This window comes from Oncorhynchus kisutch, linkage group LG13 (genome assembly GCF_002021735.2).
Source record: "Oncorhynchus kisutch isolate 150728-3 linkage group LG13, Okis_V2, whole genome shotgun sequence".
Taxonomy (NCBI): Eukaryota; Metazoa; Chordata; class Actinopteri; order Salmoniformes; family Salmonidae; genus Oncorhynchus; species Oncorhynchus kisutch.
The window spans coordinates 76,138,288-76,153,199 of record NC_034186.2 but is presented as its reverse complement, the minus strand read 5'-3'; the positions used below and the strand labels follow the sequence as shown (position 1 = coordinate 76,153,199).

Here is a 14,912-nt window from a genome sequence, read left to right as displayed (position 1 = left end):
GAGGTAAAGTATAGTACAGGTAGTATAGAGTAGAGTAGGCTATAGTGATGCACGGTATACCGAAATGTTTTTTTTATGTTGTTTTGAATTTAATGCATTAAATGACTTAGCTGTAGTAAATACGGAATTATAGGTTGAGCAAATTAACCCCAAAGTATCAAATCACATTTTAAAACAGTTTAACTGTAATTGTAAATGATTGTCTGCTCAGTCTCCGGTATGGTTTTGCATAAGGAAAATATAATGTATTGTTCTAAAATGTTATATGTTGCTTTATTTTTTGCAGGAAATTGAATACAGAATAGAAGACAGTCTAATTGTTCTACCAGTTATCAATATATTGTTCAATGTTAAAAAAAAACTTTAAAAGACAGGTGACTATAGCTAAACTTGTTTTTTTTGGTGCAGGAGTATCGTTTGGGTATGGACTGTCGTTTGGGTATGGACTGTCGTTTGGGTATGGACTGTCGTTTGGGTATGGACTGTCGTTTGGGTATGGAGTATGATGATACTAAACCTGGTATGAATGTCATAAATCTGGTATGGTGACAACACCAGTAGAGTGTTGGTAGAGTCAGACCCCATCTAGGGATGATGCTGCAGTAGAGGACAGGGATGAACTGATTCATTTGGGATTACAGATGGCCAGCCACTACAGGAGGAGATGACCCACAATTACCTGATTATCAACATGGGAAGTGCGTGTGTGTGTGTGTCTCTATTCTGGTGTTAACCCACTGTTCCGAGGCCGTCATTGTAAATAAGAATTTGTTCTTAACGGACTTGCCTATTTAAAAGTTAAGTATGTGTACACACACACATCCTTATATATATATATATATTTTTTTTTAAATATCACTCCAACTAAATGCTCAAAATACATAACGAAATAAAGTAGTTATTATACAGTTCTGATGCAATGACTACGCACTTGTCAATAGTCATCCCACACACACGTAATGGTCTGTGAGTTCCAAAAACAACTCAGAGTTTTTCCCCAACAGTCTTTGGACAAGCAGAGAGGCTACAATACATCCATTTCCACCTGAATGAAAGTGCAATGAGATTCATGAGTCCTGCTGCTAGGAGGGTAAGTCTATGGAGATGGAAAATGTGACTGGAAAAATACAACCACTTCTCTGTTTGTTCTAATGTTGGGAATAATAACCAGATTTTTGTGGCCGCATGACAAAATAGTCTGACAATATCAGCAGGACATGCTCCTCATTTAAACGAAGCCTCTCAAAAATCTGTTGGGAATGAGAGTTCAGCTGAGTTTTTCCTTCAAATAGAGAAGGGGCGAGAAGGACAAATGGAGAGATATGAACAGGGGTGGGGGGAAATGGAGAGATAACAGGGGTGGAGAGATAACAGGGGTGGAGAGATAACAGGGGTGGAGAGATAACAGGGGTGGAGAGATAACAGGGGTGGGGGGAATGGAGAGATAACAGGGGTGGGGGAATGGAGAGATAACAGGGGTGGGGGGAATGGAGAGATAACAGGGGTGGGGGGAATGGAGAGATAACAGGGGTGGGGGGAATGGAGAGATAACAGGGGTGGGGAATGGAGAGATAACAGGGAGAGAAAGACAGGAACAGAAAGAAAGAGGGTGAAACAGGGTGAGGAATGAGTGTAAACAGAAACCTGAAATTCACCTGGTGAAGGTTATTATTAGAAACACACACCTCATACTATATATCCACTCAGCCAAGTCAAAAGTGGGAGTAGTGTTTAAATAAGTACATGATACAGCGTTCCATCTAGATTTGGTTCTAAAAACATTTACAGGTGTTTTATATCGACACGCACAGAATGGAGTGGGATTCCCATCGGACTCTCCTCAGAGGCTTCTAGCAGCTGCTATGAGAGAGTGTGTGTGATATATATATATATATATATATACATACACACACACACACACACACACAGAGTATGTGTATTGGCAGGTGAATGTATGTGTGTGTGTGTCCTCTCCTCACACTACCTCCTGACAGTGATAGTAATACCTGCTGACATCCTTTCTTCCCACTCGCCCTCCCACACTCCATCCCTAGAGAAGGCCCTGCCTTTGGGGAGTTGAAATCTGTTGCCTCTCTCTCTGCCATCCTTCCTAACGCAATCTCCACCAACCCTCTTCCACTGGCACAGGTCTACTGTTTTCACCATCTCTGGGGGCTGGTGTGTGTGTTTTCCTGATCTCTCAGGGGAGGTAGGAAAGAAGTTTGTGATACAACAGAGGCATTTCTAAACTACTGGGGGAAGAGATGATACAATATTACTGTAGCAGGTTACAACTAATATCATGTCAAAACCATCCAGTAAAATACAGGAGTAGCTATAACATTCATACCATCTCAACAACCTCCTGACTACAGTACATAACCATACGTCTCAACAACCACCGGACTACAGTACATAACCATACGTCTCAACAACCACCGGACTACAGTACATAACCATACGTCTCAACAACCACCGGACTACAGTACATAACCATACGTCTCAACAACCACCGGACTACAGTACATAACCATACGTCTCAACAACCACCGGACTACAGTACATAACCATACGTCTCAACAACCACCGGACTACAGTACATAACCATACGTCTCAACAACCACCGGACTACAGTACATAACCATACGTCTCAACAACCACCTGACTACAGTACATAACCATACGTCTCAACAACCTCCTGACTACAGTACATAACCATACGTCTCAACAACCTCCTGACTACAGTACATAACCAAAATGCAGACACACCAATATTCACACAAAAACAGAATTTCAGTACACATCCACCCACAGCAGTCAGACTATTGACCCCTTACTGCATATTGTGTAGATGAGATAAAGTGTTGTGGTGCGGTGCTTTGTGCAAGGAGCTTTATTACACCATAAACCAGCATGAAGTGTGTTGCACCCTGCCTCTCCACTGACCTACACTCTACTGTACAGAGTAACACACTAGTCCACCCTACCTCTCCACTGACCTACAGTCTACTGTACAGAGTAACACACTAGTCCACCCTGCCTCTCCACTGACCTACACTCTACTGTACAGAGTAACACACTAGTCCACCCTACCTCTCCACTGATCTACACTCTACTGTACAGAGTAACACACTAGTCCACCCTACCTCTCCACTGACCTACACTCTACTGTACAGAGTAACACACTAGTCCACCCTACCTCTCCACTGACCTACACTCTACTGTACAGAGTAACACACTAGTCCACCCTACCTCTCCACTGACCTACACTCTACTGTACAGAGTAACACACTAGTCCACCCTACCTCTCCACACTTATTTTCCACCATAATTTGCAAATAAATTCATAAAAAATCCTACAATGTGATTTTCTGGATTTTTTCCCCCCTCATTTTGTCTGTCATAGTTGAAGTGTACCTATGATGAAAATTACAGGCCTCATCTTTTTAAGTGGGAGAACTTGCACAATTGGTGGCTGACTAAATACTTTTTTGCCCCACTGTACCTTTGACTATTGGATGTTCTTATAGGCACTATAGTATTGCCAATGTAAAAGTATAGCTTCCGTCCCTCTCCTTGCCCCTACCTGGTCTCGAACCAGAAACACATAGACAACAGCCACCCTCAAAGCATCGTTACCCATCGCTCCACAAAAGCCACGGACCTTGCGATGCAAGGTGAATAACTACTCCAAATCTAAAAGCGAGTGACGTTTGAAACAGTATTAGCGCACACACAGCTAACTAGCTAACCATTTCACATTGGTTACACCAGCCATTAGGCTGATAGGCTTGAAGTCATAAACAGCGCTGTGCTTGCGAAGAGCTGCTGGCAAAACGCACGAAGGTGCTGTTTGAATGAATGATTACGGGCCTGCTGCTGCTCAGTCAGACTGCTCTATCAAATCAAACTTAATTATAACAATAACACACAGAAATACAAGCCTTTGGTCATTAATATGATCGAATCTGGAAACTATCATTTCGAAAACAAAATGTTCATTATTTCAGTGAAATACGGAACCGTTTAGTATTTTATCTAACAGGTGGCATCCTTAAGTCTAAATATTCTCGTTACATTGTACAACCTTTAATGCATGTCATAATTACGTAAAATTCTGGCAAAATAGTTCGCAATGAGCCAGGCAGCCCAAACTGTTGCATATACCCTAACTCTGCGTGCAATGAACGCAAGAGAAATGACACAATTTCACCTGGTTAATATTGCCTGCTAAACTGGATCAGTAGTTGTAACTAGTGATTATGATTGATTGTTTTTTATAAGATAAGTTTAATGCTAGCTAGCAATTTACCTTTGCTTCTACTACATTTGCGTAACAGGCTGGCTACTCGTGGAGTGCAATGGTTAGAGCGTTGGACTAGTTAACTGTGCGGTGGCAAGATTGGAACCCCTGAGCTGACAAGGGGAAAATCTGTCGTTCTGCCCCTGAACAAGGCAGTTAACCCACAGTTCCTAGGCCGTCATTGAAAATAAGAATGTCTTAACTGACTTGCCTAGTTAAATAAAAAGGTATAAAAAAAAACATTAAAAACATTAAAATTAAAAAATAATCGTAAAATCGGCAGCCCCAAAAATGCAGATTTCCGATTGTTATGAAAACTTGAAATCGGCCCTAATTAAAATCGGCCATTCAGAATAAATCGGTCGACCTCTAGTTAATATATCAATCATACTGGTGAGGATTTGACCAAACAAAGTGTAATCTGGTCAGAGCAAAAAACATTTATGCATATCAGATAATACTGATAAAACACTCTGTAGTCATAACAACAATCACCATTGACGATCATATGAACTATGCCAATTTACTCATGAGACAGGAAAATGTCAATTCCAAGCTCAAAAGATATTCCACAACTTCGATGAACCTGACGACAATGCAAACCCAACAACTGGGGACAAAACACACTAACAGCTGTCATGTGAAACACAGGATTTGTGTCAAATGCCTTGTAGGCTCCTGTACTGTTCTATAATCTAGGTTCCTCTGCTTCTCCCTGTACCTCATCCTCCTCGGTCAATACTAATTCAAATTTTCTATAGCAGGGAATTCCCTGGCTGCCTCTTGGCAAGGCTTCTGATATGAGTGCGTGTGTGTGTGTGTGATGAAGCAGAACATACAGTGGTAAAGCAGAGGGAGTTGAGACAGTGTTAACCAGTTAAGTCATTTCTATATATTTCAGCTGAGACAAACATAATCTTTTGAAAACTTCCAACATTCATATTCCATTATATGCAGGACCATTTTGGAGTTCCAGATTTGATGATCAAGTGAATAACTCTTCTAAAAAACAATGCAATTTCTTAAAGATTGCTTGGTTGATGTTTAATGCATACAAGATGATTCCCACACACTGCTGCTTGTCTTCGTCATCCTGATTCTCCAAGTCACATGGCAGCAATTTTGTGCCGAACAGAAACCGCTTGAGTGTCCATGCCGACAGACCCGCTATCCAAACTTCATCTGTCCCTGGACAACAGCCGTTTCAGGACACGAAGACATTCACTCTACAGCCAATATTAGATGCACTAAATAAAATCAATAATGATTGTCCACAGAGAGAAATGGCGAGATATGGAAAGAGGTCTGGGGCCGGTTTGGGTCCATATGTAGTCCAGCGATAAGGCAAGTAGTCAGTGATTATATCTATCATTTAAATTGGTATCGATATTTCCTAAATACCTTGACCAGAGGTATTCTAGCCGCTCTGTAAATGCACTCAGCACCATGACTATCTGAGAGGCTGATACAGACAGAGTGCAAGGCCTCTCTCTCACACTCTCCACCGAAAATAACTCATTTACAACAGTGTGTGTGTTTATCCACCTCAATTTCTTGCTGCAGGTTTATATTTTCTGTTTGGCAGCTCGTTTACATAAGATTTCATTCAGAGGGGTAATACAGCCGTCTCTCGCCGGCTGGCTCCTCACAGTACTGTGGATTACACACACACACACACACACACACACGACGGTGCTCCAATTCAATACAAAAATTCACATTTGAATGGATTTGTTAGAATGATTTACAAATTGAGGCCAGGTAGGGTAATGTTTACAGACAGGGAGACATGGCAGTCACAGTACAATACAAGTCTCTGGTCTACACCCTCCCTCCAAAAACACATCCACTGACACTTTGTCATACCTAAATTAACTACAAGTTGAAACAAAACGACCCATTTATATTATACTCTGTCATAGAGCAGTTAGGCCTTTCCTGATCACTGTCTGAGACCTGGGGTTGGTCCTCCCAGTTAGGCCTTTCCTTATCACTGTCTGAGACCTGGGGTTGGTCCTCCCAGTTAGGCCTTTCCTGATCACTGTCTGAGACCTATATTATACTCTGTCATAGAGCAGTTAGGCCTTTCCTGATCACTGTCTGAGACCTGGGGTTGGTCCTCCCAGTTAGGCCTTTCCTTATCACTGTCTGAGACCTGGGGTTGGTCCTCCCAGTTAGGCCTTTCCTGATCACTGTCTGAGACCTGGGGTTGGTCCTCCCAGTTAGGCCTTTCCTGATCACTGTCTGAGACCTGGGGTTGGTCCTCCCAGTTAGGCCTTTCCTTATCACTGTCTGAGACCTGGGGTTGGTCCTCCCAGTTAGGCCTTTCCTGATCACTGTCTGAGACCTGGGGTTGGTCCTCCCAGTTAGGCCTTTCCTTATCACTGTCTGAGACCTGGGGTTGGTCCTCCCAGTTAGGCCTTTCCTTATCACTGTCTGAGACCTGGGGTTTTCCTCCCAGTTAGGCCTTTCCTTATCACTGTCTGAGACCTGGGGTTGGTCCTCCCATTAGGCCTTTCCTTATCACTGTCTGAGACCTGGGGTTGGTCCTCCCATTAGGCCTTTCCTTATCACTGTCTGAGACCTGGGGTTGGTCCTCCCAGTTAGGCCTTTCCTTATCACTGTCTGAGACCTGGGGTTGGTCCTCCCAGTTAGGCCTTTCCTTATCACTGTCTGAGACCTGGGGTTGGTCCTCCCAGTTAGGCCTTTCCTTATCACTGTCTGAGACCTGGGGTTGGTCCTCCCAGTTAGGCCTTTCCTTATCACTGTCTGAGACCTGGGGTTTTCCTCCCAGTTAGGCCTTTCCTTATCACTGTCTGAGACCTGGGGTTGGTCCTCCCAGTTAGGCCTTTCCTTATCACTGTCTGAGACCTGGGGTTGGTCCTCCCAGTTAGGCCTTTCCTGATCACTGTCTGAGACCTGGGGTTGGTCCTCCCAGTTAGGCCTTTCCTTATCACTGTCTGAGACCTGGGGTTGGTCCTCCCAGTTAGGCCTTTCCTTATCACTGTCTGAGACCTGGGGTTGGTCCTCCCAGTTAGGCCTTTCCTTATCACTGTCTGAGACCTGGGGTTTTCCTCCCAGTTAGGCCTTTCCTTATCACTGTCTGAGACCTGGGGTTGGTCCTCCCAGTTAGGCCTTTCCTTATCACTGTCTGAGACCTGGGGTTGGTCCTCCCAGTTAGGCCTTTCCTGATCACTGTCTGAGACCTGGGGTTGGTCCTCCCAGTTAGGCCTTTCCTTATCACTGTCTGAGACCTGGGGTTGGTCCTCCCAGTTAGGCCTTTCCTGATCACTGTCTGAGACCTGGGGTTGGTCCTCCCAGTTAGGCCTTTCCTTATCACTGTCTGAGACCTGGTGTTTTCCTCCCAGTTAGGCCTTTCCTGATCACTGTCTGAGACCTGGGGTTGGTCCTCCCAGTTAGGCCTTTCCTTATCACTGTCTGAGACCTGGGGTTGGTCCTCCCAGTTAGGCCTTTCCTTATCACTGTCTGAGACCTGGGGTTGGTCCTCCCAGTTAGGCCTTTCCTTATCACTGTCTGAGACCTGGGTTGGTCCTCCCAGTTAGGCCTTTCCTTATCACTGTCTGAGACCTGGGGTTGGTCCTCCCAGTTAGGCCTTTCCTTATCACTGTCTGAGACCTGGGGTTGGTCCTCCCAGTTAGGCCTTTCCTTATCAGTTCTCAGTAGGAGGAAGTTCACATGCAGGGAGAAAGGTCCTTGCTTGTTGAAAAACAAACCATTTTGTCTGCCATGTGCTAGAGTATCTCACTACTTTATTGGAAACGGAAAACCTAGAAAACAACCCTTTATGAAATGTCTCTGTTTTAAGAGAGTGTGTCCTGTTTTGAAAGCTTCAAGGAGAGACTTCCTGTGACGGAGTCCTGTGACTGAGTGTTGGTCTTTCAAGTAACGGGTTGTATCTCAGCCCTGCTCTGGTGACGGAAACACACACAACCCTGAACACATGCACCCAAGAAACAAGTTCACAGACTAGGACACACACCCTGACAGAGTCATTGTTCAGCCTGCGACAAATCACTGCAACACATTGTTTTGCACACAACTACAGAGTCAGACTGCCTCCTGGTACACACACAAACACACAACATAAAGCACAATGTTTACTACGTCAGGCAAGACAACGCATGAGCATCATCAACACAGATAGGAGAGGGAGAGAGAGAGATGAAGGGATGGTGTTAGCAGGACAGGGAATAGAGTGGTAATTACCACACTTTAGTCTTGTTGATTATAGTTCACAGCTTCTTCATGTTAATCATTTACCAGGGGAGGACTGAGATTATCACTGAGCTAGACACACAGCGGAGACACACACACACAGGAGAGAGGAAAGAGAAACACAGGAATATGAGAGAGAAACAAGTCTACTGGTGCAATCATAACTCCCCTGATTAGGCCCAATTACACAGACACTGTCAGCTTTCCATTCAGTGTCTACAGTACAGTACATGAACCCAGGTACATGATGAATATTACAGACACTATCAGCTTTCCATTCAGTGTCTACAGTACAGTACATGTACCCAGGTACATGATGAATATTACACAGACACTGTCAGCTTTCCATTCAGTGTCTACAGTACAGTACATGTACCCAGGTACATGATGAATATTACAGACACTATCAGCTTTCCATTCAGTGTCTACAGTACAGTACATGTACCCAGGTACATGATGAATATTACACAGACACTGTCAGCTTTCCATTCAGTGTCTACAGTACAGTACATGTACCCAGGTACATGATGAATATTACAGACACTGTCAGCTTTCCATTCAGTGTCTACAGTACATGAACCCAGGTACATGATGAATATTACAGACACTGCCAGCTTTCCATTCAGTGTCTACAGTACAGTACATGAACCCAGGTACATGATAAATATTACACAGAGGTGCTGTAAAAGAATCAAATGCATTTTCAATAAAGAAACCAACATAAATACTAATGTAATACCTTCTACTGCAGAGAGAGACAGGTGAGCAGGTACTCCTTACATATACAGTAAGTGTCCAAACTTGTTGAGGGAAAATAATCCTGCAACAGGAAATGTGAATTATAATTAAATGGACCTCTTCATAGGGGTTGTACATTTTTCATAAGGGAAGGGAAAATCAAGTCTGAAATTTCAAACCACAAATACACTACTAGTTTTCAATGTAAGCTGTCGCCCCTGGAGGACAGAGAGGGGTGTGTAAAGGCGGAGGACTGAAGGTTGTTAGCGTGTGTAAAGGAGGAGAGGGTGAGCGAACCGAGAACAGGGGATAAAGGAGCAGATACTCCATATCGCTGTCTCTGTTTGGTGTATGAAAACCAAAATGGCAGAACTAAGCATGTGGCAGAACGAGTAGAGGCCAGGCCTATGTACAGACATGCATGGTCACCTACGTGGTAAACTAGTTTGGAGCCACAGATTCTTCAAGGTAAACCAAACCCCATGAGTGGAGTCTAAATCCACAGCAGAGAACTAGCCCCAACCTGCTACACACTGGGACAGAACGCTGCATACTCTACTGTAGCTACGCACTCACCACTAAATTCACTTCGGTTTTTAACTGTGGTTTTATTTCACCTTTATTTAAACCAGGAAGTACCACAGAGATCGAGAATGAGACAGCTCCTGTAGAAAACAATCATTCAGGATATAAAATGACAACAAAACAAATGTACATTTCTAAGTCTCCTGCTTTGATTTAGACTAGAGCCAGATACACTTCAATAACTTTACACTTGTTTTTATAACGTTCAATTACTAAGCAATTACTCTTAATGCATATAAATGTGTGTAATGCTTAAAATGATACATGTTTATAATTGTTGATGTCAAAATACTCATTTATTAGTAAGACATACTATGTAAATTAGTTTATTAATATATATTAATGAGCATTTTATAAAGTGCTAGCAAAGAGTCTGCTAGCTAATTGTGCAGCAGTAATACATTACAACAGCCAGGCTATAGTCTTTGTTCCAGCCATTTTAACTAGATGGCTGACTTTATAAACCCCTGTTCACACATCACTGCTTCTACTTCATTAAAACTATAAATCCAGATTTCTATGGGAAAAGGTGACGAGCCAGGGTCCTAAATCATCTATATTAACAGCAGCCTGCTGTGTGTTGTGACTGTAGGAGCCTGGTGTTAATGTTAAATGTCAGCTGTCGCCCCTCTCGGTCCTCTACTAGACCCTCACTGCAGTAGGATGACGCCACTAGACACTGATATCGGGTCAGTTATATTGTTCAGCCTTAATGGTTAAGGATCGGGTTTGGGGAGGGTGAGCTGATCCTAGATATGTGGTTAAGAGAGCACTGTGGTGTGGTATATTGCAGAGACAGAGGTAGATTGAGGCAGTGGACGCTTGGCCAGGTTTATGGGCCTTGGGACGGCCTATAGCTTCTCAACAGCAGCTCAGGGAAAATGGCTGAACCTAAACTAATCACACAGCCAATATCCTGCTCTGGACAGAGAGAGAGAGAGAGGAGAGGGCAGGGGAGAGAAGGAGGTGGGAGAAGAAGAAGGTGCAGGAGAGTGGGCATGAGAGCAACAACACACACACTCTGGCCCCTGGGGACCCTGTCCTGGGTGCAGTATCACAGACACACTGATGGGTTTCTGATTGGGTGGTGGTGCAGCAGAAAGTGTTTTCCTTGCCACAGAGTGTGACCCTTCCAGCTTCCCCTGAGAGAGAGAGAGAGGTGCAGCGGTGTTTCCCAAGCAATTTTAGGTGGTTCACAATTCCAGGGCCCCGTTCCAAATAGTTTAAAACTCTTCCTTCATTCCTTGAGGAATTTATATTTAATTGGTGAAAACAGTAGGATGGCAACCATACATTGTCATCCAATCACATACATGCAGGTCAGATTTCCTCAGGGAAGGGAGGAAGTATGCATTTCATAACATTTGGACCACGTAAAAATATTTGGGTTCAGTTTAAGGGATACTTTGGAATTTTGGCAATGAGGCCTAGGTTTGGGCGGTATCCAGATTTTCATATTGTCATTGCGTCCTTCTCTCATCCAGGGATTTACGCTATTACCGGCTAAGTACACAAGGGGGCGCCACAAAAGGGAAAAAAGCCCATTGGGCGTCTATTACCAGAATACTGACAAAATTAGCACAAGTAATAGCTCATTTCCATGGAAGCTGTTAGCTAAATATATGCAAAGACAGGCAATCCAGCTCATCAGGATATACATATATTGGTAAGCGCTAACAAATATAAATGTTGGTGAGTTTGGACATTTACAAGCGAATGATGCCCCGTCTCCTCCTTAATTCAGCCACTTACTTAGATAACTAACAAGTTCAACTTAGGGGTTGTGTTTTCTGCGTTTTTCACAAAAGCAAAAAGATCAAATGCATAAAATAATATCTTGCAGCATTTTATGAACGCAGATCTAAAATGATTCTTATTCTAATTTCACTCCTCCACTCGGATGGGAATTCACAAACAGGCCTATCAGCAGACAGCACTCAGACTTAATTGCTTTTCTCCGGTAGCCTACTTTCTGGTACAATGCAAGATTAACTTTAAGCAAAACATGAGCAAATGTTGCTGGCTACATTCTTTCTATGATAAACACTAGAAATGTGATGGCCATGAATTGTTAAAAAAAAAAAAATCACTTTATCATAGTAAGCTAATTTCCTTGTGCGGCTGCCAGCCGAAGAGCGTTGCACTCCTGACAAATGTGTTGCACCAATAAAAACATTTGCGAAGGAAAACAATACTTGCTCGCCCCTGATCTTTGGAACCAGAAAAACACTTGACTTGACTTTCAATATAAAACACAACGCCTGTCAATAGACAGCTGGATACACCTGCTCCCGCTTTCTCCTGTTGTGCTGTTAAACACCTGACTGGCTCAACTGTTCTGGGGAACTACGGTAACCTTTATAATGGGAAATAATGAAGAATGGTGAAATGAAGAAAGCGATCTGCTTTATTAGCTATAAATAAATGTATTGAAAAACTTAAGAAATAGTTTCAACGGTATTAAAAAAACTATTTCCAAATACCCCAGTACCTTGTATACCACCCAAGCCTAATGAGGCCCTTTATCTACTTCCCCAGAGTCAGATGATCTCCTAGATACAACTTGTCTCTATGTGCAGTTTGAATGAAGTTGCTAACTAGCGTTAATTTCAGCATTGGCTCGTGAAACTACCTCCAACCTCCTTAATACTGGATGCAGATACATTATAAATTGTACAAATTCTGAAGTATCCCTTTCAGGCCAATCAGATCAGTGATTGATGAACAAAGCCCTGTATGTTGCTGGGGCCCTACCTACCTGTCTGGCCGGACAGTTGGTTAGTAAGATATAGGAAACCCAGAGGTGGTGCAGCTTCCACAGCTCTAGTCTTCAATTAGCTGCTTGGTAACACCTGGATCTGCAGGTGAACCTCTCTCTGCCTGACTACTGACCCCAATCAACTCATTACACACACTATACAAAACCACACAGCACACTCCCATTACCAACTAAACACTTACACATGGCAGTGGTTTGGAGACAAACACACCTGTCAGCAGAATAGTTCAGTATCTAGGACCCTGTTTGAATGCTTCCTACATATAAATCACTACCACAACATGGCTAGACAAGTGAACGCAAGGATTTCCACTACAGAACTAACAGTCATGTCAGAGCAGGGATCATTACCTCAACTAACACAGTCATGTCAGAGCAGGGATCATTACCTCAACTAACACAGTCATGTCAGAGCAGGGATCATTACCTCAACTAACACAGTCATGTCATAGCAGGGATCATTACCTCAACTAACACAGTCATGTCATAGCAGGGATCATTACCTCAACTAACACAGTCATGTCAGAGCAGGGATCATTACCTCAACTAACACAGTCATGTCATAGCAGTGATCATTACCTCAACTAACACAGTCATTATTACCTCAATGAAGGAAGGAGGGAAGAAGACATCTGTAAAGTATTCATTCAAACTAGGTCTATTGCTTTTCCTCTTTAAAAAGAAAAAGCATCAGATGCAATCATTTACCAATGTTTCAACAGCCAGGCTGTCTTCACCAGGGTATGATGAAGACGAGCGGTGGGTTATGCATTAGTAAAGGACTGCGTAATGTGGGTGGGTTGGAGAAGTTGTCAGCACAACTTGACTCATGCCTGTTGACCTGCATGGGCAGCCATCACTGTTTGAAAGGTTAGTTCTTGCATAACTGTGCAGGTGAGCATGTCAATACAAGTAAAAGCAGGGTTGGATGTTTGACATGAATGTAGGAAGGAGAAGTCCTGTTATAGTTAGACCTATCACACAGTTCAGTTAGGACACCACAGGGTTGGATGTTTGACATGAATGTAGGAAGGAGAAGTCCTGTTATAGTTAGACCTATCACACAGTTCAGTTAGGACACCACAGGGTTGGATGTTTGACATGAATGTAGGAAGGAGAAGTCCTGTTATAGTTAGACCTATCACACAGTTCAGTTAGGGCACCACAGGGTTGGAGGTTGAACGTTGCCCAATCTCAATGTGCTACGAGTTCACTCAAAGTGGACTAATATGCATAAACACTATGGTGTTGTCCTGTCTGTGCAGTAGGCTAATGCAAAAGGACGTGGGCTACTCATGCAGAAACGTGAGATAATGGGAAAGTGAAGTTCATGGACTTGTTCCAAATGAGCAATGCATAAACTACCAAATGAACAATCCCTAAACTATTCTCTCCAGCTTCAGAGCAGCGGGGAGGATTCCCTGGTTGTTCTAGAAACACTTAGCTCACCTAGTGTTGGTGGAGTTCCAGTAGACGACGTGTCTCTTGGCCGACGCTGCGCACGCGATGTTGAGCAGGAAAACGGTAGTTCTCCAAACCGTGACAGCTCCCGGACTCCAACCGCACGCCATCACGGTTAGCGGGCGAGGCAGGCGACCCACGGAAAGACAGCACGAGGGGACCGGGTGGGAGTGGTTGGTTGAAAGAATTCCGTGACAGGTAGACTAGTGGCCCCGGTTAACGCAGAGTAGAATCACCTTTATTGACGCAATATTCCCGTTCAAACGTTCTCAAACTAATTCACCAAAATACTTTCCTTTCAGGGGGAAATCCTATGTGGAAACACAAGAAAGTCAGATAGTTTGGTAAAGTTGCTGCCTGATACTGAAAAGGATAGCCTCCTTTATTCTGCTGCAGCACAACTTGTTTCCTTATGTCAAAAGTACACTAACTTACCGAGTATATGCCTAAAGTTAACTTGCAAGTTGTTGATAATCACCTGCTGAACTATGAGTATGCTAGGTTAAAATAGCAGCGTTTTCCGAATTAGAGTTGATAGGTGTCAATGGGTTCTGTCTGGAGCGCTGTGATTTGGGTTGGGAGGAGCACCGGCGAGAGGACCATGGGCGAGGGAGGGACCCAGGAAACTTTAAACCAATCAGTGGAACGCATGGGCGGTGTCAATATTCCATAGTTTTTTAGAGGTGTGAGGTGCGCCGACTTGTGTGAGATGAGGGTGTGGTGCATCAAATAAGTCTTCCTCTCCTCTTCTTCCCTAAATAGTCTGGACAGCAGAAGGCAAAGAAAGTGCAAAATGATGCTGAAGTTTTA

The 14,912-nt window shown here is 43.5% G+C and overlaps 1 protein-coding gene across 4 annotated transcripts in view; it reads right to left on the bottom strand.

The window, feature by feature from the left end:
* efna4 (ephrin A4) overlaps window positions 1–14,693 on the bottom strand; it is a 58,516-nt gene extending 43,823 nt beyond the window's left edge. The window contains exons 1-2 of one of the 4 annotated variants that reach the window (XR_004202539.1): window positions 14,538–14,675; window positions 14,091–14,413 (exon numbers count right to left, since the gene is read on the bottom strand). Coding sequence is in view for 3 of the 4 variants with exons in the window: in XM_031787427.1 (XP_031643287.1) it covers window positions 14,091–14,212 (122 nt within the window). In the remaining variant the exon portion in view is untranslated. Of the gene's footprint in view, window positions 1–14,090; window positions 14,414–14,537 lie in introns of all 4 variants that reach the window. The other 3 variants (XM_031787427.1, XM_031787428.1, XM_031787426.1) reach the window with 3 other exon arrangements.
* Between the last annotated feature and the right edge of the window lie 219 nt (window positions 14,694–14,912).